General features: G+C 35.2%; 1 protein-coding gene and 1 long non-coding RNA gene across 4 annotated transcripts; one reads left to right on the forward strand and one right to left on the reverse strand.

Moving 5' to 3' along the window:
* The first annotated feature begins 3532 nt into the window (after positions 1-3532).
* LOC147557271 (small ribosomal subunit protein eS26x-like) lies at positions 3533-5155 on the forward strand. Its single transcript, XM_086658220.1, has 5 exons — positions 3533-3799; positions 3903-3995; positions 4081-4165; positions 4364-4494; positions 4863-5155. The coding sequence occupies exons 1-5, from the start codon at positions 3797-3799 to the stop codon at positions 4941-4943; spliced, it is 393 nt and encodes a 130-aa protein (XP_086514346.1). The 5' UTR covers positions 3533-3796; the 3' UTR covers positions 4944-5155.
* A 1478-nt stretch (positions 5156-6633) lies between these two features.
* LOC147557272 (uncharacterized) lies at positions 6634-18899 on the reverse strand. Of its 3 annotated transcripts, XR_015233906.1 has the most exons (9): positions 18524-18899; positions 17371-17418; positions 15049-15140; positions 14852-14956; positions 14683-14769; positions 9808-9861; positions 9008-9062; positions 7757-8081; positions 6634-7479 (listed from the first exon to the last, which is right to left on the reverse strand). It is a non-coding gene; the product is annotated as an uncharacterized LOC147557272 (long non-coding RNA). The 3 variants fall into 3 exon arrangements; XR_015233907.1 differs by having other exon boundaries at positions 6634-6904; positions 7049-7479; positions 7757-9861; positions 17921-18899; XR_015233905.1 differs by having other exon boundaries at positions 7757-9861; positions 17921-18899.
* Between the last annotated feature and the right edge of the window lie 3668 nt (positions 18900-22567).

Consider the following 22567-nt stretch of genomic DNA (forward strand, 5'->3'; position numbering starts at 1 on the left):
ACCTTTTTATTTAAAATCATCTCTCTCTTAGATCTCTGAGAGAGATGATTTTCCTTGAGAAAATTCCACACCTTTTCTGTTCTATAATGGTCCTTATATAGATTAACTCTAATAGGAATCCTATTCACTTTAGGGTTTCCATCTAATGTGGTCGGCTAGAGTAGCCCACTAATGGGCTTGGGCTGGCCGACCCACTCCATTGTTATGCCCGGTCAGATCAAACCTTAAGTGGGTTTGATCTTCCCGGCGCAAAACTTCCTTTTAAGCCTTTCCGGACTTCCCTTTCGAGTCCGGTTCTTTTCTTTCTATTTGGCATTGTCCGACGATCGTAAGCGGCTTCGAGCTAAGCATTACGATCCCTAATTGGACCAGACTAGATGATCTTCCAGATAAGGTCATCGTCATCCTATTCGCCAAATTGCACGCATTGCCATCTTGGTCGAAGGACACTCCTTTAGAAGGACATCTTCCTTCAGACCAAATGAATATATCCTTCACTAACACCTTGTGCTGGCAACATGTAAGAAAATGCTCTCACGACTGTAGTTTTTGTTTCGATCTTTTAACAAAAAAGTTGCAAACAGAAAAGGATGAGAGGGTAACACGAAAGCAAGATAAAAAAACGTGTTCTTTGATGTATTTGAACAAAAACAATACTTTGTAACCTTTTAAACTTTGTTAGGGAATTATATAGTGTAGAAGTGAAACCAGGAAACTTGATAAAAACATTGAACCTCATAAGATAAAGTAATACCAAGAATAACATCATTAATGGAGCTTCAAATAACTATGATCTAAAATTTGTATATTATTCTCTCTAAAACACTACGAAAACATTCAAAAAAACAGAATTTACGCATATTTCAGCCTCCATTAAAGAAGAAAAAGATCATGATAGAAGATAAAAGAATTGAAAAAATACAATAAATATTATCAGAAACTATTGTTTCGTGGGAAGAACATGATGCAAATGGAATCTCTACGGAGGGGAATGAGAGTTAAGAAGATGAATGTCTCTCTCTCTCTCCCAACCGAAATAGAGATGAAACTAAAAAACTTAAAAATTTTGTCTGGTATTTTAGAGAGAGAAAGTGAGGGAGAATTTGGTTTTAGAGAGAGAGATAGAGTGAGAGAATATAAGAAAGAAAGATAATTGGTTATATATAGAAGGGTAAAGGTGGAAATATGGAAATCTGATATGTCCTATAGATGGGAAAAAGTTCTTCGAGACTCGTATTTGGGCTTGATCTACAAGATTTTTAAATTTTGGGTTTATTTTTTTGTAATATTATTCCGGGTTGACATTAATTTTGGATTTGGACCCATTTTTGGAAAAATGAGTTGGGGTCCAAATAATGGAGGGTAAATGAGAGAGCAATCAATTTTTACCAAAAAATACACGACAGTTCCAAATGTCAGAGGAAGGGTTTCTTATTTTGATTTTTGCTATTTTTCTTCCCCTCTTGACCATGGACGGGACACTCCCACGTATCCTAACATGGCTGCCACGGGATGGCAAAATTAAATTTTCCTTCTCTTCCCCTCTCTAAAAATTTCAGATCAAGAACCCAAAAAAATCCAAAATCTTCACAAGATCTAGGATATTTTCCTTTTCTTTTCCTCTAAAAAAATTCAAATTTTATCTTCTTCATTTTTTTTTCTCTCAAATTTTGATCAATGGCGCCATTTTTTCTGAAATTTTGGCCGAAATTTTGGGATCCCACCCATTATTTTGTTTCAATTCCTTCTTCCTTCTTATTTATATATCCAAATGTTTTAAACATCTAAAACTTTTCGATTTTTCTTTTTGCAGGTGAATGGTTTCCTTGGATGTTTCCTTTTCAAGATCGAAATTTTGGATTTCTTTCTCTCTCTAAAACAAGACAAAAAGATCGATTCATATGGTTTAAAAGATCAAGGATCGTTAATGATTTATGATCGGTTGCGTTCGATTAGGTTCTTGTTAAAAGATGAAATTTTTGATTTTTTTGATTGATGGATCTTAAAATCCTAAAATCAAGATCTAGGGTTTTTTAAAAATTAAATCGAATATCTTTGTTGATTTGGTCAGCTTTTTGTGATCAAACTTCAATTTATTTGTAAGAGGTTTGTAAGATGTGAATGAAATCAGATCTATTTCACTATGTTTTATGAAATTTTTTTAATTTGTTTTATCATAATTAGCTTCCCTGAATTTGTGAACGAATTTTTGCTCGGAGTGTAATTTACAGTACTGGACATTATATTATGGCCGGCCTATATTATATACTGTACATAACAAAATTTCCTATACTTTATATCCAAAAATTGTCCAGTACATAACAAAATGCCTGGTACGTAAAAATTGTCCAGTATATAACAAAATGTCCTATGAATTTTCAGTGAAATAGTTTACGTTTTGAAAGAAATGTATAAGAAATTTTATTATGTACTATACATAACAAAACTTCCTATACTTTCTGTTCGAAAAGTGTCCAGTACATAACAAAATTCTCAGTACATACAAAAATGTATAGTACATAAAAAAATGTCCTATGAATTTTCAGTGAATTAGTATGCAATTTGGAAGGAATGAATAGGAAATTTTATTGTGTAATGTACATAACAAAATTTCCTATCATATCTTCTTCAAAAAGTGTCCACTACATAACAAAATGACCAATACATAACAAAATGCTCAGTACATAAAAAATTTCATATAAATTTTCATTGAAAATAATTTACGTTTTGGAAGGAATATCCTATAATTGTACATCATATAAGGAGAGAATGTTTGAAAGAAGGACATAATTATATTTACAGTACAAGATCTTTGAAAAAATCTGTCATTATATAAGGAGAAAAAATTTGAGAGAAGGAAAGTAGTTAAGATTGGAGACAGAAAAATAGTTAAGATTAGAGTGAGAAAATATGTTTCGAAAAAATTATATATAGAAAGAGAAAAAAAATATATATAACTAGTTAAGATTGGAGAGAGAAATCTGTGGGAGAAAATAAACATATAAACAGATAAAAAATAAAAAATTTGAAAAAAAAAAGAAAATATGTTAAGATTTGGAGAGAGAAAATATCTTTTAAAAGAAAAAATATATATATATATATATATATAGAGAGAGAGAGAGAAATCAATGGAAACTACCAAAAATGGGGAAAATAAAAATCTGTACAAAGAAAAATCTAGAGAGAAAATTAGAGAGAAAGTAAAAGAGTAGAGAGAGAAAGTTTGTAAATGGCAAGTCGGTAAATTTTACAATGGTAATTCTGTGATTTCGTGGAAAGTAAAAGATCTAATGGGAGGTGCGTCAGATTCTTTTTCGGAAATTTTCTGATTTCTCGGGTCATTTTCAATGGCAGTAACCGTAATTTTTGAAAACCTGAAGGTTGTTTCCGAAATTTTCTCTCCCACTCTGACGCCGTGGACCTGCCATTAATTTTCTGTGGACTGGCTCACATTTCATGGCCCATTTTGGGTTGTTGGCTCATTCCCTCTCTTAGTTTGGGTTTTCTTATCAAAAATTTCGTTGTCAAACTAGTTGTGCACTTAACGTTCTCTTCCGATCACTATCCCACCTTGAAATATTTAGGCACTCAATTTGTTCGTGTGGCCCAGCCTTCACAAAAGCCTATGTACCAGGCCTAACCCGTCAAGGGTAAAATCGTCCGAGTTTTGTGTTTTGGAGAACCCTAATCTAATAAATCTACTTTTATCTCCCAATCTAACTTCTTGTTCCCATATCTTGCCTCCTTGAAGAACAGGCGAAAAACCCTAATCTGCAGCGGAGAACAAGTCCCTGAAATGGTGAGATCTTCAACTCTGACAACCCTAATTGTACTTCCTTCAAACCCATGTAGCTTTCCAAATCTTCTTCTAAGTTCTAAAATCTCTGATTTTCTTTTCTCAGACTTTCAAGAGGAGAAATGGAGGAAGAAACAAACATGGCCGAGGTCATGTGAAATTCATCCGTTGTTCAAACTGCGGTAAATGCTGTCCTAAGGTAACTTATTTTTCCATTCTCTTTTGATTTTGTTCCTCAAAGTGTGTCTGTTCATTCTCACTTTGAATGGCATTAATCAACGCAGGATAAGGCTATCAAGAGATTTCTTGTTCGTAACATCGTTGAACAAGCTGCTGTTCGTGATGTTCAGGAAGCTTGTGTTTATGAAGGTAAATTTTTTTTTCTCCATCTATGCTGATTTAGGTTTTGAAGTTATTAAGTACAAGACCCATAATTTGATTCTCCAGATTATTGAAGTGATGATCTCTATTCGATTAACATTTCATATTTTTAGTTCACTAAATTAGTATTTAGTTTGAAGTTTTTTATTTTAAATCTCTAATTTGTTGTTATAATATTTGTTGAAGGTTACACACTTCCAAAACTGTATGCCAAGATGCAATATTGTGTTTCTTGTGCAATCCACTCTCATGTTGTTAGGGTTAGGTCTCGCACTGATCGACGCAAGCGTGACCCACCTCAGCGTTTCAGACGCAGGGTATGTTTCTTTTTCCTCTTTAACTAAGCATCATTTTTTTTTCGATTTCAGATTTGTAACCCTACTAGAAAGCTAAATTGAGTTCACTTAGAGTTCAGAATGGTTGTGTTTTAAATGGCTCTTCTATCTGACTTATTTGAACATCTGACTTTACTGATTTTGGGTTAATTAGACTCGGAATGTTAGTAAGAGCCCTTTTATTAAGATAACCGAAATTACTGTTGTCCCTGTGTCTGAAACAAGTCGCAGTCGGACCACTTAGATGCCCACAAGTTAGGCTTAGGCGAATTAAACCCTTAAAAGCACCACCCAAGTTATGTTATTTATGTTGATAGCTACTAATTTGATTTGTTTATGTATTTACTTAGGAGGATGGACCTAAACCAGCAGGACAAGCTCCTCGCCCAGCTGCTGCTACAGCTACAAATGCTCCTCCTCCCCGCACTTAAGAAATGAACTTTCTAATAGACATGCTTGATCAACGCATAAGTTTTTGAGTTCTTTTGTGTTTATTGACTATCTTGTTATTTTGAGCTTTAGATAGTTTCACAATGAGATATTTAACATTGTTGAATTAAGTTTCTTACCAGTGAGCATTCTATTGTTCGTTTTAATTTTACTCAACTTTTCTCAATTGGAAACCATGTTTCGCTGGAGCTGATATTATGATTCAATTGGGCTTAGTGAGTGGTTTAATGGGTATGAATATGATTTATTCCTCTAACTTGCAACATACTCTAATTATTGAAAACGAAATTGTAGTATAATTGTATTCTCTCATATCAGGAACCACATTTACCATGATTCACCTGCTGAAGGTATGAGCATCACAGTATTGTAACTACTATTTAGGATGAATCATTTAGATTAATGAACCCAAAGTGGTTTGTTAGACTCTTTTGGTTAGATATGTGAGTTTAAAGAATTAGTGTTTTTAACTGTCTTTAGCATCACAATTGGAGTTCATCATATAGTCAGATTTCAGTTGCAACTTATATTGATTTAGCAGGTTTACTATGTTCTGTTTCGAGACAAGCATAACATCTATTCATATTGAATTTAGTTCGTTAGGTTGGTGCCATGTTGAGAGTAATTTAAACCCTTTTTCTTAGAGCTTATTGCATGGTTATGTGCTTTACTATTAAGCTTACTATGTGCATGCAAAAAGGATGTAGAATCCATAGAAGCAGATTGAAGTTTGATTTCCTTTAAAACATGAGTTGCTATCCAGGGGAGCACTGGATTAATAGTGGGCTTTTGGCACCTGCAAGGCTGCTTTTTCTTCCTTCATATAATGACTGGGAGATGGTGGCTTTTCCAGTGATTTCTCAATCTGTGAAACTACGAACCACAGTTGGTATTGAATAAAAAGTGAGCTTATGCATCATAATCGGTTCTTAGGAAGCTCGAGGTGGCATGTCCTGTTTCTGTGCAAAATGTTTCTGATATTAGATGATCAAACTTGACCCTGGGAGGGACGAGTGGAGTGCTCTGTATGTGCAAAATGTTTGTGATATTATACTTTTGGGTCCCCTGTTTAGTTGGATTGGACGAAGGCACCTCTAGATCTCCATGCATGCACAGAGCAGTTATTCTCTCAGAGACTGGTGAGTGATCCAGTGTAAAGGTGTTTGATATCTCCTGACTCCTATTTCCATGGAAATAAAAGAATTTATATGCAAATAGATATTTCCATGGGAATAGTCATTTTAAGCTTGTTTGATACGAACTACAATTCCATGACTTTAATTCTCTAAGGAATTTGTTTCCATGAGATAGTCAATTTTTAATTTTTATTGTCCTACGAATTAATTTTCGCGAAAAGTCAAAAATTAAAATAAAAATATTTTAATATATTCGAGTACGTGAAACTTAATATTTATCTTCATAGATAATGACATTTTTACCCATACTAGGTTATAGCCCGTGCCTCCGGCACGAAACTATCTTGAGACACTCAACGCAGTTGAACATATATAAACGGCGAACATGAGGTTGATTTTTTTTCAGAGGAAGAGCTAAAATTTGAATGTTTTAAAAATGACGTAAATTTTGAAGTAAGATAAAGAAGATGACTTTTTCGTTGTTGTTTTTTAATTTTCTGTGTCGATATAATGTTGTGGAAATTAAAATGTATCATACGAGAATAATATTTCAATTGGCATGATCAAAACATTAATTACATTATTATTTAAAAAAAAAATTAGGCTTGAACACGTTCACCAAAAGCACGCCTTAGTGATTGAACCAACGGAAAGAAATAAAAGTTAACTCTTCAATGACAGGGTACTCCCTCCCACTAAGCAGTGAAAACTCAGCTTGAGAAATGGCTCCTATCCATATATGCAAGCCAGAGAAGATGATGTTATCCAACCAACAGTGCCATTCACATCGTCTCAAATGTTGTTAACTATAAACATTAAAGTTAAGTGTTAATATACAGAACTACTTGAGAGGATGGAAGTCAACAGACAGATATTATAATTTAATTGTTAGAGAAAATAGCCGAAACACAGTCAACATTGATGGAAGGAGACAAAGATAACATAATTACCCATTGTTTCCATTTTCTATTGTTACACTTTGTTGCCTGATCATGAGTACTCGAGAGTATTTGCAAAGGAGCTCCATTGAAAGATCTTTCCAATGTTCATTTAACTCCAACTAACACCACTACGAAGTACCGTAACGTTTTGGAACTAAAAGTCTAGAGGTTTGATCCTTATCTAACCACCTATACTGTCTTTCAATGATGTGCTCTATTATGTTCAATTCCCTCCCAAGCAATTAACCAATTCAATAAAAGACTGTTCTCTAGTATTACGCAACACTATAAAGAGCGGGGCATACTCACAGTTAGGGAACATGATCAACTTAAATTCACCACCTGATCTTTGAAGAAGTTAACCATGTTGAACCAAAGACAACTAAATAAGGTATTCATAGTTGTGTGTTCTCGTATGATGATAACTCGCTTTGGCATATCTGCACACATCATTTTCTCATTAATAAAAAGGAACATATTTTTCATATTTTCCTGCAACTTGGTTACCATCCAGTTAAAACAATTTTTTTATCAACCAAAGTCATCAAGAAAATTCATAGGATCAATTTCACTACTTACAGAAATTCCCTTTTCAACAATCATTTGGCTTCATCTATACCTTATTTGTGCCTCAGTTTTGGATTGCATTATTGATGCTATTTTTTAAACTAAACGGATAAGCTGAAATTTGAAGCAGAAATATTGATTTTTTCTTACCTCTGATTGTATTTTCCAGCAGATTTCACGACTCCCTTCCTCTCATGTTAATATCAATAAGAGTTTGATCATGTTGTTGCCTTTGGTTAGTTGAACCCGCTTCTCCATAGATACTTTGTATTAGAATAGTTATAGGCTCACATTAAACAATTGCTCAATAAGGGACTATAACTATTTAAATACTTGGGTTGTGTTTATGACGGTAAATGCCAAATTTGTGCTTCTCATCACGCCATATTTATCGACACGATTGCCATTCGAAAGATATTTCAACCATGTGTTAGACCACATGAACCACTAAGACCCCACCTTCCTGTTGAGATTTCTAATGCAAGAATGCCAAAAAAAAACGGAAAACAATTCATGCTATCTTCCAAACACTGAAACATAGGAACCATTCAGAGAGTATGAAATGAATTTCAGAAAACTTTAGCTAAAGCAAGTCAATTCTTGAATCTCGGAATTTATTTCTACAACTCAATTCTTAACCAAGTTAAACCAAGCCCCAAACCCAACACCTAAATTACCCAAAGCTTCATGCACATTGAAGTTCAAAGCTTCAATTAAGCAGTTGTTCTCATGACAAAAAGCATGGTAATATGGTACTCCGTTACTACCATTATATTTGTTTTATATTAAGATAAAATGATTTTGTTTCATTGTTTTATTTCTTTATTCAGGGGATATCTAAATGCGAGAAGTTGATCGTCCAGGTAGCTTTTACGCCGTAAAAGCTTTTCTCCGTCTTACACCAGGAAAGATCTTGAAGCAATGGTTACATCTGCTTTGAGTGGACTTCATATTTTTGACGCCTATGAGCTGAAACAACTTCTTTCCTCTGTACTATGAACTGGTAAACTTTGTTTATGGTTTTCACTTGCCTCTATGTTATATTTGTGCATACCTTTAGAGGGAGCCTGTAGTCTAAACTCTAAAATCGGTACGCCATATGCTCCCATTTCTTATTTGTTAAACTAATTAAATTATTAGACAGGTTCATTTCAGAGGATACCTTGGGGATCTTTTGAGTCCCGGAGAATGTGAAGACATCAAACTTTGTAAGAAAGATAAAACAATTTCAGTTTCACACTGACATTGAATCAAACACTATGCAAGCAAGAGAAAAATCAGCACAAAATTTTTTAATCAAAGTTTAAAGTTCTTAAACCATTCACAATGAAATTGGAGGAACTCTATAAGCAATAAACATTTAAATGTAGACGAGTAAGGATAAAAATAAAACGAATGTACCTTCGAGATGGCAACGTCACTGGTGAGACTAAAAATAAGCCGAATAATGATATATCTGCAGCCAATTAGAGAAGGTTAGTAGCAAGTTGGGTTTTAGCTTCTCTAACTTTTTCCATTCCATCTTTATAAACAGTTGGACATAATGTAAGCGATTGGATGTTCCTTCACCAAGAGTTATCATTTCCAGGCAATTCCAGCATGAACTAATATCATTAATTAAACACAGAGTAGTGGGACTGCAGTTCTAATATCTACATCGTCAACAACTCACACCCAAAAGAACGGAAAACCGAAATTGATCTACATTACACTTTCTAAGCAACACAAAACTATTTCAGTTTCACATTGACATTTAATGAAACACTATGTAAGCAAGAGAAACATCTTAAAGCTCATTTTTACTTGAGTGAAACTATAGCTAGCCCCTAAGAGAAGCCAGTACCGAAAAGAAGCAGGAGACTTGTTTTGGAAACCCGCTCGCTAACTTCTCATTAGAATAGGACATTTTAATTTGAGTGATAACAATATAATATCACTGTACCTTGAGATAGTTGGAAGTTACATATAATATATCAAAAAAATAATTTTGCATTGGAGGTCGTGAATAATCAAAGAGAATTCATCTGTAGGTTAGATGCATGAGGAATTATAAATAGTGCATATTCTTAATATCAATGAAAACCTAGATGCATAGGGAGTTGATTGTTATTCACGACGTGTGTATCTGCGGAGGCATTTCCAAGAAATTCCAAAAGCAAGATGTAATAGAAAGTACGAAGTTCAATATTAGTAAACATTACCTTCAACAAAAATTATGGATAGTGGCAGAAGATGCATGGCAATGAAAATGCAATCTGTAATTCATCAAAAACTTCTGAATTAGTCCTCAGCAAGATGAGACACGGATTTACTGCTCTCTAGTAAAGAGGGAAAGTTTAACATTTAATATTATTACCTAATGACGTTGAAGGTGAAGTAAAGAATTATTTTGTAATACATAATATAATTATAATAAAACTTCATTGTAAACAACATTAGTTGTACTAAAGAAAGGAGATTGTTCAGGCAATAATATATGAACCTTCTTGCAGTTAGTGCACCTAGACAGAGCTACGTATAACTGTCCGTGACTAAATACTGGAGACCGCAGATCAATTCCCACATGTGTGACTGACTGGCCCTGAGATTTGTTTATTGTCAATGCATAAGCTAATCGAACAGGAAACTGACGCCTTGTGAAGTGAATGTTCAATTCAGAAGAACTTGGCGATAAAGAGATTCTAGGAATAAATACTGTGTTACCACGTTTATCGCCAGTTAGGATTTTAGCTTCTAGAACTCGCGTTGCACAGTTGACAACCATCAATCTAGTCCCATTGCATAGTCCATCTTTATGAGAAATATTCCTTAGCAACATAATTGGACAATCGACTTTTATTTGCAACTTGAATGGTGGCAATCCTGAAGGATTAAGCGAGTTGAGTAGCTCGGTTGGGTAGCTAGCATTAAAAGAGTAGTTGTTATCTTCAGTTTCATCCAATTTGTCAGCAGCTAGGTAAGTGATCATTTCACCTGGAGTTATGCCTAAAGCTGATATATTTATAGATGAGACATCTTCATTCCGTGCAGACAAAATGGTTCGTTCTGTAAGATAATCGGCCGTAAGATTTTGAACCAAATTTAACTCAGGATAAATTTCATTCATGAGTTCTTCTAGAGTATCACATCTATGAAGGTAAGAAGGTAACAGAAATTTTTCTGACTCATTTGTTCCTACCTACAAAAGAAAGTAAAATATGCGTTATATAAAATATTACTTGCATGTAAACATGTGCAAATTTTAAAAAGAAATGGCAACAAACACATCATGTAAATGAGGTAAAGAACATACTTGTTGAAGGAAAGTTCGAAACATGTGATTATCGGCATCATCCGATTGGAGACGCATGTTTTGGGATAGAGTGAACACCTTAATGTTGATCCAAAGAAACGATCTCCTTAATGAGGCTCCTACTATCTGCTCGCGGACTCCCTTTGGTATAACGGGAAGTATTTGACGGAAGTCGCCACCAAGTACAACAGTCAATCCACCAAAGGGCTTATTGTTATTACGAATATCTTGGAGGGAACGGTCAACAGCCTCAACGCAATATTTGTGTTGCATTGGGACCTCATCCCATATAATCAATTTTGAAGCTCGGAATAAATCAGCAAGCGATGTTTGCTTACCAATATTACAAACAGAGTCTTCATGCACATCTAGAGGAATACGAAAAGTTGAATGAGTTGTTCTCCCTCCAACCAATAGTAATGAGGCAATACCAGATGAAGCGACAGTAATAACAATATTGCCATTTTTTCGACATGTTGCTGCAATTGTATTGTACAAAAATGTTTTTCCTGTTCCAGCACCACCGTTGAGAAAAAATAGTAATCCTTCATTGTTGCTTACAGATTGAATAATAGACTCGAAAGCGTGTCTTTGTTCACTATTGAGAAGATTAACTTTTGAAGCCAATTCAATTTCATTGATTGATGTTTATAGTTGCATGTGCTCCCACATAAACCGATTGCCTGTAATTCGATGCCATTGTAGATGCGATTGAGGCATAGATGGGAAATCGTCTTTTAGAGTCTTACCATACTCTAATAGGATTTCGTTAAGGAGGTGTAATCCGAAATCTCGTATTTGAGAGTTTGTCGGTTCTGTAATACCTCGTGTAGTACGAAGTTGATGTGCAAGATCATCACAAATGTTAAGTGCAAACCTATCCTATAAAGAAGATGGATTTAACGGGATACATTCTAACAAAATGATAGCAAACAGTCTCCGTAATTGATAACCTGTGTTTATATTTGCTGCTTCCTCGAGACATAAAACCCATTCACCATCATCTTCTAAAAGTCCACGGGCAACACATGCTGATTTGAATGTGTCATACAACATCCCATTTAAAGTACGCAATGATTCAAATGACACCGGGCCTTTCACAACAAGTAACAATAAATGTAAATAAAACCTTTCCCCTTCATTTGGATTAACAAAATACATTCTTCCTATAGAAAAACTTTTTTTCCGTCTAATCCACAACTTAGATTGTTTGTCCCAAAAATAGTATTGTGGAAATTCTTGATAAGTGTAATTTCTTGCAGTTTGATCTATCTCACACCGGAAGAAAAAAGCCATTAAAGTAGAAATTTCGTTAGCAGCTTTATATTGAACGACATCTGGATTGTCCATAGGTTGGAAAACCACATGATGCATGTTAGGTAAATGCACAGCCAACCTCACAACAGATGGATATTCTTCATGTAGTAAAAAACCGAATAATCTCCAGGCCGCCTCTGGTGGCGCAATATATCGAGAGTCTAAATATTGTTGAATTTCATCTACTGCACCTACAATTATTGTAGCACGATCACCTCATTTGAAAATATATTTGTTAATATATTTAACACACCGTACACTTGCACAAACTTCCACATTAATGTGGCAATCAAATAACTTGGAAAGGTGAGGATTATAAGGAAGAACATCCCTATTATCAACAAAGTGACCCCTGACAAAGAAAGCACGACCATCATCACGACGGCGATATAATGGGTATCCATCTTCCCCTATAGTTGTTTTGTCCACAAACGCACGGGGGTAACTTTTAGAGCATTTCCCGTTTACCATACACGGCGATGTAGGACGCCGTAGACCACACGGACCGTGTACCATACAATTTTTTACTGTATCAAAAAGTTGAGGATCATTATCTGGATCAGGAAATTCTGCAGAAATGAATTTATCAACCTGAGTTGGTGTGTGAATTTTGTCTTGTTGTTGAAGGAAGATGAGAGCGTGCATATGAGGCAATCCACGTTTCTGAAACTCTATTGTGTAAACATGAGCAACTGCTTTTCCGAATAAACCATCCTTATTAATTACACTCATTAATTTTTTGCGCTTCAACTCAAACACACGAGAAACTAAATCAGGTCGATCAATCACTGTTTGATTTGGTAATAATGCCTCTGTTATTTCTGGCCATTTGGGGTTTGCAGTCATTGTTAAGAAAATATCTGGATGACTATGGTAACGTGTGATTGCCATAGAGTCTTGATATATCTCAAACAAATGTCTACTACTACCTGTGAAGGAGGATGGCAAGATAAATCTACGACCTATTTGATCGGGACGTAACCCAGCACTTCCAATATCTGCGAGACCGCTATATAGTTCTGAACGCAACTGACTTTGATGAAGTCTAATATAATTTAATCGGTTCTGTTCAGTTGATGCCCATGCATCTACCAAAAACTCTTGGAATAAATTACATCCCCTTAATATAGTTGAATATTCGTCAGGACGCTGGAATAGACGATGGCTGTAGAATTGCATTTGAGTGAGTCGTTTTCTGCTCACTCGGTTTAATTTTGTATCCCACTGTTTAAGTTCTGGCTCTCATCCTAACTCACCATACGGAAAGAGCAAAAAATAATGTAGTGGCAAATAAGCTGGATGACAGTCAGATATTCTCATCAATTTAGTACCACCATTCAAGTGTATTAAGATTATATCACGGGATGAAGTTACTTCAGTGCCATCTCCAGGGATTATTACAGCAATTTCTTCAGTTGTAGGTAGATTATAGCGGCGTCTGTCGGTTGACGGGCTATAGTGTAGACTAACTGGTATATCTTTGTCTGGGCAATTCAACTGCATTAAAATTTCGTGAGCCTGGCGATAAATTGGTAAAAACACATTATGTTCCTTCAAAGTTTCCTGGATAATGTGGAGGATCGATATATCTAAGTCATCATTTCTTCGACCACGAATGTTTAAAGCAATAGATGGATCATAAATATAAAGTTGCGCATAAGATGGAGTTGTTCCTGGCTCTGGTATGAGGCACCCGGTTCTGTGACGCAATTCACCATGTATAGTGAATGAGATAGGACCTTGTCCACTGAAAATTCTGCATTCTAAATTGCATCCCAGACTTGTGAAAGCATTTGACGCGTTGTAGCGTCTAATATTACATCGGAAAGCTTTAGATTTGGCGTCAGTACCATCATACAAGGCTCTTAAAGATAAAGGGGGTTCGCGCAGTTGGGGTAGTCTAATTTTCCCCTGCAAACAACACGTCCCAAATAATGGAGAACTTGTACGAGATTTCACTAACTTTTCATCGAACCAATGAAGTGCTTTACAATGGGGGCACTCAACGTCCATTAATCCAAGGTAATGACGTTCCAACAGCACAAAAGGCATGCTTTCCACGAAAGCAGGTAGTGGTGGGGTGGATGCACGGATCGTATTGACGACTGTATTCTGAGAGCGGGTCGATGATTCACCATCCTCATAATTGCTAGAAATAAACCTTCGACGCTTAGGCCTATGCCCATGCTCGTTTACAGTGATGAAAGCCTATTAGAGCGAATATATATAGTTGCATGAGTTTTTAGATAGATTTAAATACCTATTATGGGCATTCCATAGTAATTGCGACGCGACTTTTATGACAACATTATGCATTTGTATTCGTACCTAAATCTAAGAAAGCTAAATTAAATGCACTACTAATTAAGGTTCAGTGTACTGCTACGTATTATTTATCGTGAATGCATTCTAAATTTAAATGTTAAAAATTTATAATTGTAACAGGAGTAATATTTAATTGACATGCCTGAGACTCATTTGCCCTCGTTCCTGCATTTTGTTGACATGTCACCTGTTCATTCTGACGACGCATGCTTTGAGCTGCACGCCCGTTCTATATTGGAAATAAATTAATTAGTTGAAATGTATTAAATACTATTTGTTCGCAAGAATGAGACTAATGTATAAAAGCGTACCTCCAAAGAAGGTGATAAGGGTGCGTTAACTATCGCTGACATATCTGGACGCAACCGCGATGAATGTTCCCTCTCACGTCTGAGGCGCTGAGCTTATGTTCGTGCCTTTTCAACAACACATATATAAGGAGTGATTACCTTAACAAAGGGTTACACGAATAAATTAATATCTAATGAATATTGATTTGTGGACTTACTGTGGTCTGTGACGCAATATTCTCAATGTTCGCCATTTGCCTAGGTGTTATGTTTGACGTGCTCCAAGAGAAGATAGTTGAACGAAACGTAACTACAGAAAAAATAGACATATTAATTCGAACCCATCACCTTGGAAAAACACATACCATTAGTAAACAAACAACTATTAGATTAATGAGAAAATAAGAAGGCTGAAAATCGTCACACTTGATGTGCGAAGTTAAGTGAGGAGAACAATTATCCATTTCCATGGTTAAATGCACAAAGTAGGAACCGTACGAAAACTGCGCCGTATTAAATTAGGAAAAGGATAATTCAGACGAAGGTAAATTTAAGAGTGAAACATCAAATACCCAAATTACCAGATGCCTTTGATATATATATATATATATATATATATAAATAAAAAATGTTGTCAACAAAAGACACGATGTTCATAATAATAAAATGCAAATTTCTATTATAGCGTAAACTACTAATACAAATTAACTTGATTCAGTATTTTTTTGCTCTGCAACGATAGCATCCATTGAATCAAGAAGAAACTTGGACTCCGCAGCATCATTTATTTTTGCCGCCTTCACAACTACCACCTTTAAATTTTTATTATAGTTGTAAGTTTCTTCTTTCACTTTAAGGGTGAAGATGTAATGTTTTGAAATAACACTATTGATAGTGTCATTGAACTTTTCTTCATCATCTTCTTTCAAATTATACAAAGCTTCTGCTGATATACCCATAATCTCCTCACCAGCTTCCTGAAATGCAGTTGCGTCTGTAGCACCAGAAATATCCTGTAGATTTAACTGTAGGATGTACCTGTAGTTGCAATCGACAAATGTTTTATCACATTTGGGGCAATGCCACTGACAATCGTCGTTCATAATGACCTTCTTGTTGCACTGGCGGGCCCCGTCCATTAATGGGCAAGCATTATAGCCGAATTTGTCAGTTTTGATGGACGAAATTGTGGCACAAACAGTGATGAAGTCGGGTTTATCGGAGGTTCCAAGTTGGTCGCCTTCAATTTTAGATATATGGGTACGACGTGAATTCAATGTACCTGAGAAATACTTAGATACTGAGATCGAAGGCGCATGGTTTCCTGTCGCGGCAACCCAATTTTGTAATTCGTGCGCCTCTGGAAGATCTGGGTCCACAAACAACTGAGTTGATGGGAGCATTCCTACTGATTTTCCATTGAAATCACAGATTCTTCCCGACTTCACGGACAGAACAGGAAACACTCCAGAATTAACCATTTGATTGATCTTCTGACCTTCCTCCTCGCAGCTATTACCCCAAAGGGTAAGTTCTACATTATAGCCAGACTTATCTTTTAACCATATAGCCCTTTTTTGCGTCTGAGAACCATCCTTCTTCGCTACAGGTTTAGTCGCATTTATGGATGAAACAACCCCAATTATATCAACAAATGAATTAGGTGGTAGAGTTTCAATCTCACTAATCGGTATGAACTTGAAATGATGTCTAAGTATAGACGCATCATCCTCTAGACACTTTTGAACCCTCGTGTACTTTTCTAGGTGTAACTCGTAACTATTTTGAAGGTGATTAAAGGTCTTCGAAGCGGGTTTCAACACCCCGTTAGATATCAAATACACACCGTCAACTTCAATATCAGTGTAGAACTTATCAGCTACATCATTAAAACACGTAACATGTAATTCCCCACATTCGGAATCAAGCACGTCAAATGAAAATAATTTCCTTGTTCCCCGAGCATTTGCGTAAGTTCTCAACGGACCTTTTGTTGTCACTCTAACTTTCACCGTCCACCTTTTCAGGTAAGGACTCAAGTCCTTGATCTGTAACTCTTTTGAAGAAGTTCCCTTCTTAACAGAACCCAAATCTTGGTTATGATCCGAAACATATTTCCTCTTCATTGTCTACATAACATTGACTATGATTAATTATAAAATATAAGAACGGGTAATGTCACTCAAAACCTTAGTTTGCTAAATCTAACAAAGAACATAACACTCAATAATCCTTCTGACTACGTGAAAATTGGGGGTTGTTGTACAAAACCAATGAGTAGTTTTTGTTTGTTACAAAACAACATGGAAAGCGATGAACATTTGATATGATAGTATTTATTTGATATTAATCACAACAATGTAAGTGAATATTAGGGTTACTGCGAAAGAGTAAATAAATAGTTTTGGTTGGTTCCGAAAACTACATGGAAGGGATCAACATTTCAAATTACAGTAATAATTCATCTAACATGATTCACCCAACATATTCATATATAGTTTATGTATATCATGCATGATGAGAAAGAGAATCAAACATACCTCAGCCTTTGTAAAAGGTAGTTACTCAGAAAACCAACTTTGTTAATTCTACAGGAAACAATAAGTGAATAAAGAACATAAAGTTAGTCATTCGTACATGAGTAGCTTACACAGTATCTAGGGGAATATAATAATACCAATGTAATTAGGTTTGCAAACGTAAATTTGTTTTCCAGGTCTGATGATTGTAGTTGTCAACAATGTCACACGACATATTCCGGGAGGAAACAATGACAAAGAATTGGTAGGTGAATGCATTTTCAATGTAATAGATGACTATAAAAAGGATTTAAAAGGGAAACAAATAGTAATATAATTGTAAAGCAATGGCATGAAAGTTACAGAAATTTTAGTTAACAATAAAATTTTATTCAAAAAATAGAAACACGGAAGATTATTATTCCATTTATTGTTAAAAACATCATAACTAATTTGAAGGCGATAATGGTTTTGTAGAGTAGATAAGTTTCCGAGTCTTCACATTCCGACTTATTATGGTGTACTTCTTTTGACATTTTTTGCAACATATCACCATGTACGTCATACTAACCCCTTTGAAGCTTCGGATATCATGACAGGATGCAAGGCATTTGGGGCAAGGCGGCCAACGAAAGTAGTCATAAGTTTGAGGCGTTGGCCGCAAACATTGTGGTGGAGTTATACTACATAGTGGATATGAAGGTCCGTTAACTGATGATGAAGATGAGGACGACAATGTAAGGGATGGAGGACCAATGGATGGTGACGAAGCAACTGATGTCAAATGTACGGACGACCAATTAATAGACGGTGAAGACCCGACTTCTGTCTCAAGCTCATCTGCTTTCCTCTTTCCATGGGACGTGTTGCTTTCTTTGGCAAAACAGGGTCGCACATGTGTAATGTTTTTTGTTCTTTTGAAATCATTGTGGACGTGCAAAAAACTTGCTGTCGGAGATCCCAAGGTACCAATACCTCTACATCGAACATAAAGAGGTTTGTAAGAACTCGATGGGCTACTTCCCGGGAGAAGAAGTACGAAAACACATCTATGGTCTGGAAAGTTACAGTTTGGACAATAGGTTGGTGTAGCATGTATATTTAGCAGAAGGAAATAACATTTACTATATCAATGCAAGTAATGGGGAAGAAAAGATAGAAACAACAAACTCACCGACTGGAATTGAAATGTAAGAACAAAGATTCCGAAAGCCGATGGACACCTGGATAATTGCAAGAATAACGCATTAGTAAGAACAAAGTTACTTTCGGATGAACCTAACTTCAAGTTTGCTTAAGTTTAGTTGAACTATTTATACATATGACATATCAAGACTGCTGAAAATCATTCTTTTTCTAATGCGAGAGGTGATGTTATTTTATTTAAAATCTCTGGCATTCTTCTGATTATGTTACATTCTTTATAGAGGGGTCAATAACCAGAACTCACTAAACTAATCAGAATCAACAACCAAAACTTCGGGAAGCACTTCAACAAACCAAAGAACAGCAACATAAACCTAAGTGGATTTTTAAGTGTTTCGGGAGCATTTAGTTACCTTACTTTACAAAGCGACCTGTTAAGTTGTTATAATGGCTGTTGTGAAAAGAGGCTAACTATAAAGTTCTTTCTAATCCCCTGTTTTTTCCAATGTTAATATTGGTACCCCTTTCCTAGCCTACTGAGAGTAACATTTTACTCTCTAATCAAAAAGAGAATTTCCGGTAATACCTGGTATTTGCTTGGAGTATTTATACAGGGGTATTTTACTCTCTAATTAAAAAGAGAATTTCCTGTAATACCTGGTATTTGCTTGGAGTATTTATACAGGGGTCAATAACCAATACTTACTAAACTAATCATGATCAATAACCAGAACATCGTGAGGCATTTCAACAAACCAAACAACAGCAACATAAACCCATACATTAATTGGTTTTTTAAGTGTTTCGGGAGCATTTAGTTACCTTACTTTAACGATCGACCTGATGTACTTGCTTGAAAAAAAAAGAGATTCAAGATAAAAACTTTTCCTAAACCCAAAAAACTCAGAGAAGAACCCGATGGAGAAGTTCATGATTTCTAATGATGACTTAAGGTAATCAATTCTAATACTCCCTCCGTCTCAAATTAAGAGACCCAGACCTAAATTCCTACAAATTTTTCACATATTTTTTCTTCCACTTATACCCTTATTTGATGCTCAGATTAGTGAGATTCCTCTTTTTGGTTAAATTCCAATTAAATTTCTTTACCAAAATTAAGTGGAAGAAATTTGAATTTTATTTAATGCTCAAATTATTTTCGGTAACAATCCAAATTGTTCATGCATTTGGATGGTATTTTTACTTCCAAATTGAATGCTATTTTTTCTTCCAAATTAGATTGTTACCGAAAATAAAGGTTCGAGGAGAAATGTATAATATTGAGATAAAGGACAATGTTGGAAATTTGATGGATTTTATATGATAAAAGAAGAAATGGGTCTTTTATTTTGAGACAAATCAAAAAGGAAAGTGAGTCTCTTAATTTGAGACTGAGGGAGTAGTACTTTTAACTTGTTTGTGGGTAGGGTTGTGATGACACTGATTTCCGTCCATTTGAAGCTTTCGTGGTAAATCTTTTCTCCATGTAATACCAATATTTCTTTTAGGACACTATTAATGTAAAGGAATAAGCCACAACTTTGTGCTCAATTGGTGCCAATGTGTGTATATATTGTCCAATCTTAAGTCTGAAAAATGTACTAATATTTTGCAGGGAAAAATTGTTGATCCCCACTTGATGCACAACTTTAGCTCCATTTGCACAATAAAGTCAGAAGACCCGCCTCCCCAAGAACCCAAAAGTGAACTATAGAGTTCACTAAAGTTACTATTCACATAATTCTAAATTAGAAAATTTTGAATTTAAAACACAACAAAATCCCCTTTCTAGAAATAAGTACTATGAGAAGAGTTGATTTTGATAACATTAAATTCAATTCTTCTCCATAGTACGCGATCAATTTTGTGTAGAGGATCTAAAGTTAAACTTAACATATATGACGTGTCTAATCTCTATAAATCCCGCAAACATCATGATTTCACACTGTCATGAAACTAATTTGAAAGAAACAAAAAGAAATGTATAAGAACATAGTACTAACCGTGTCGACGCAGACCTAATTCGCAAACGAATGAAGCAAAAAAAAATTCTGAACCGGATAGTTCATGGTTTTATGGAGGGCAGTAGGAAATTAGGAAATTCAGAGAAGATAAACATAATGCAAAGAAGAACAACACGATTTAGAATAAAATGAAACACTAACCCAATATTTCTTTTAGGACACTATTAATGTAAAGGAATAAGCCACAACTTTGAGCTCAGTTTTGACATTAAAAAAAAACAGCAATCAGTGAGTCATTAAGAGCACGAAAGGATGATGAAGATTTCTCTATTGAATTACAATAGTACTCTCAAGAAAAGCCTAGTGATGAATTTGAAAAAAAGAAGGTTATGATGCTTCTCTTTGCAAAACTTCATGGGTTACATCATTTAAATGTCAAGGAGGTCTGTGTTCTCTCTCTTCTCTCTCTTCTCTCTCCTTCTCTCTCTCTCTGTTTTTAAAATGGGGTTTTTGTGTTTGCAGATAACTATTGTCACAGTAAGAGCATGAAAGGATGATGAAGATTTCTCTATTGAATTACAATAGAACTCTCAAGAAAAGCCTAGTGATGAATTTGAAAAAAGAAGGTTATGATGCTTCTCTTTGCAAAACTTCATGGGTTACATCATTTAAATGTCAAGGAGGTCTGTGTTCTCTCTCTTCTCTCTCCTTCTCTCTCTCTCTCTCTGTTTTTAAAATGGGGTTTTTGTGTTTGCAGATAACTATTGTCATGAAACAAATTTGAAAGAAACAAAAAGAAATTTATAATAAAATGAAACACTAACCCAATATTTCTTTTACGACACTATTAAACATAAACAAAAGAAGATGATAAAGAGCATGAAAGGATGATAAAGATTTCTATATTGAACATAAACCTAGCAATCAGTTTTTACACAACAAAAACTCTTTCAGGCATTTCATCAAACAGAAGATGTGCTTTTATTTCAAGGTCTCTCTATTGAACATAAACAAAAGAAGATGTGCAAGTTTCACAAAAGAAGAGGAGGAACAGTTTCTGAGAAGTGATCGAATGAATTCTACCCAAAAAATTCAGAGAACAGAACATTCAATATAAAATTCAAAGAACATAACAATTTTTGAGAAAAACACTGACCTTGCCGGCATCAACCACAACCACCAAACGAATTAAGGAAAGCAAAATCCGAAGCCGATCCTTTCTAATGGAGAATTTCTGAACGGGATGGTTTTTATGGAGAGAATTCAGACAACAAAATTAAGAGAACAGAACAGCAAAAATAAAATTCTAAGAGAATAACAATAGCGTACCTTGCCGACACCAACCACCAAACGACTCAAGAAAAAAAAATCCGAAGCCAATCCTTTTCTATGGAGTATTTCTGACTGTGATGGTTTTTATGGAGGGAGTTTAGAAGAGGCATGTCCGTGAGGAGGGATGTGTCTCTCCGTCAAAAGCCTCCGAAAAGATATATACCCACAAACACCCGGGTAACTCAATCCAACGGTGGATGCTAGTGCTGACGTGGGACGGACGGCCGGATTTATCCAGGGGTTTGTCCCAGTCAGCACCCATCCACCTATTTTATTATATAGATAATTTAGTAAACTAAACTTTTACTTATATATTAGGTAAAAGACATTTTTGTCCTTCTTACTAAAATGACATGTTCGTGAAGTTGTCAAAATAACATTTTGGCTCATTTTCGCTTTATTAAACTAGACGTGGATGTTCCTGGTTTTAACAAGTTCCGATCTACATGAACCTGCTAGATCAATGAAGATTGTTGTGTTTACCTTGCATTCTGCTATAAAATTGACAATGTTTCTACCTTTTAGTTTATTTGCCTACTTCCACGTGATGACGATCTTTTTGGGTGTAGTCGGAGTTTGCAAAGAGGATTACAATTTTTTTTTAATTGTTAGTTGATGAAGCCGAAAGATTGCAAACCCAAGCGGAGGTGTCAAGTAATACCTAGTAAGACCGAAGTCTATCCACAAGGATAAGGAAGTAACTCGAATATTGAATCGTCTAATCCATCACTTTAAGTGTCATTAAAACATAAACAAACAAAAGAGGGGGGTTTTGA

The sequence above is a fragment of the Eschscholzia californica genome, unplaced genomic scaffold (genome assembly GCF_041429995.1).
Source record: "Eschscholzia californica isolate CP2 unplaced genomic scaffold, dmEscCali1.0.p SCAF_2, whole genome shotgun sequence".
Classification (NCBI taxonomy): Eukaryota; Viridiplantae; Streptophyta; class Magnoliopsida; order Ranunculales; family Papaveraceae; genus Eschscholzia; species Eschscholzia californica.

Excerpts from the sequence above, each read along its gene's own strand:
- LOC147557271 (XM_086658220.1), top strand. Across the intron at positions 3,996-4,080 it reads GCGGTAAATGCTGTCCTAAG|GATAAGGCTATCAAGAGATT; the intron begins GTAACTTATTTT and ends TAATCAACGCAG. Across the intron at positions 4,166-4,363 it reads GGAAGCTTGTGTTTATGAAG|GTTACACACTTCCAAAACTG; the intron begins GTAAATTTTTTT and ends TATTTGTTGAAG.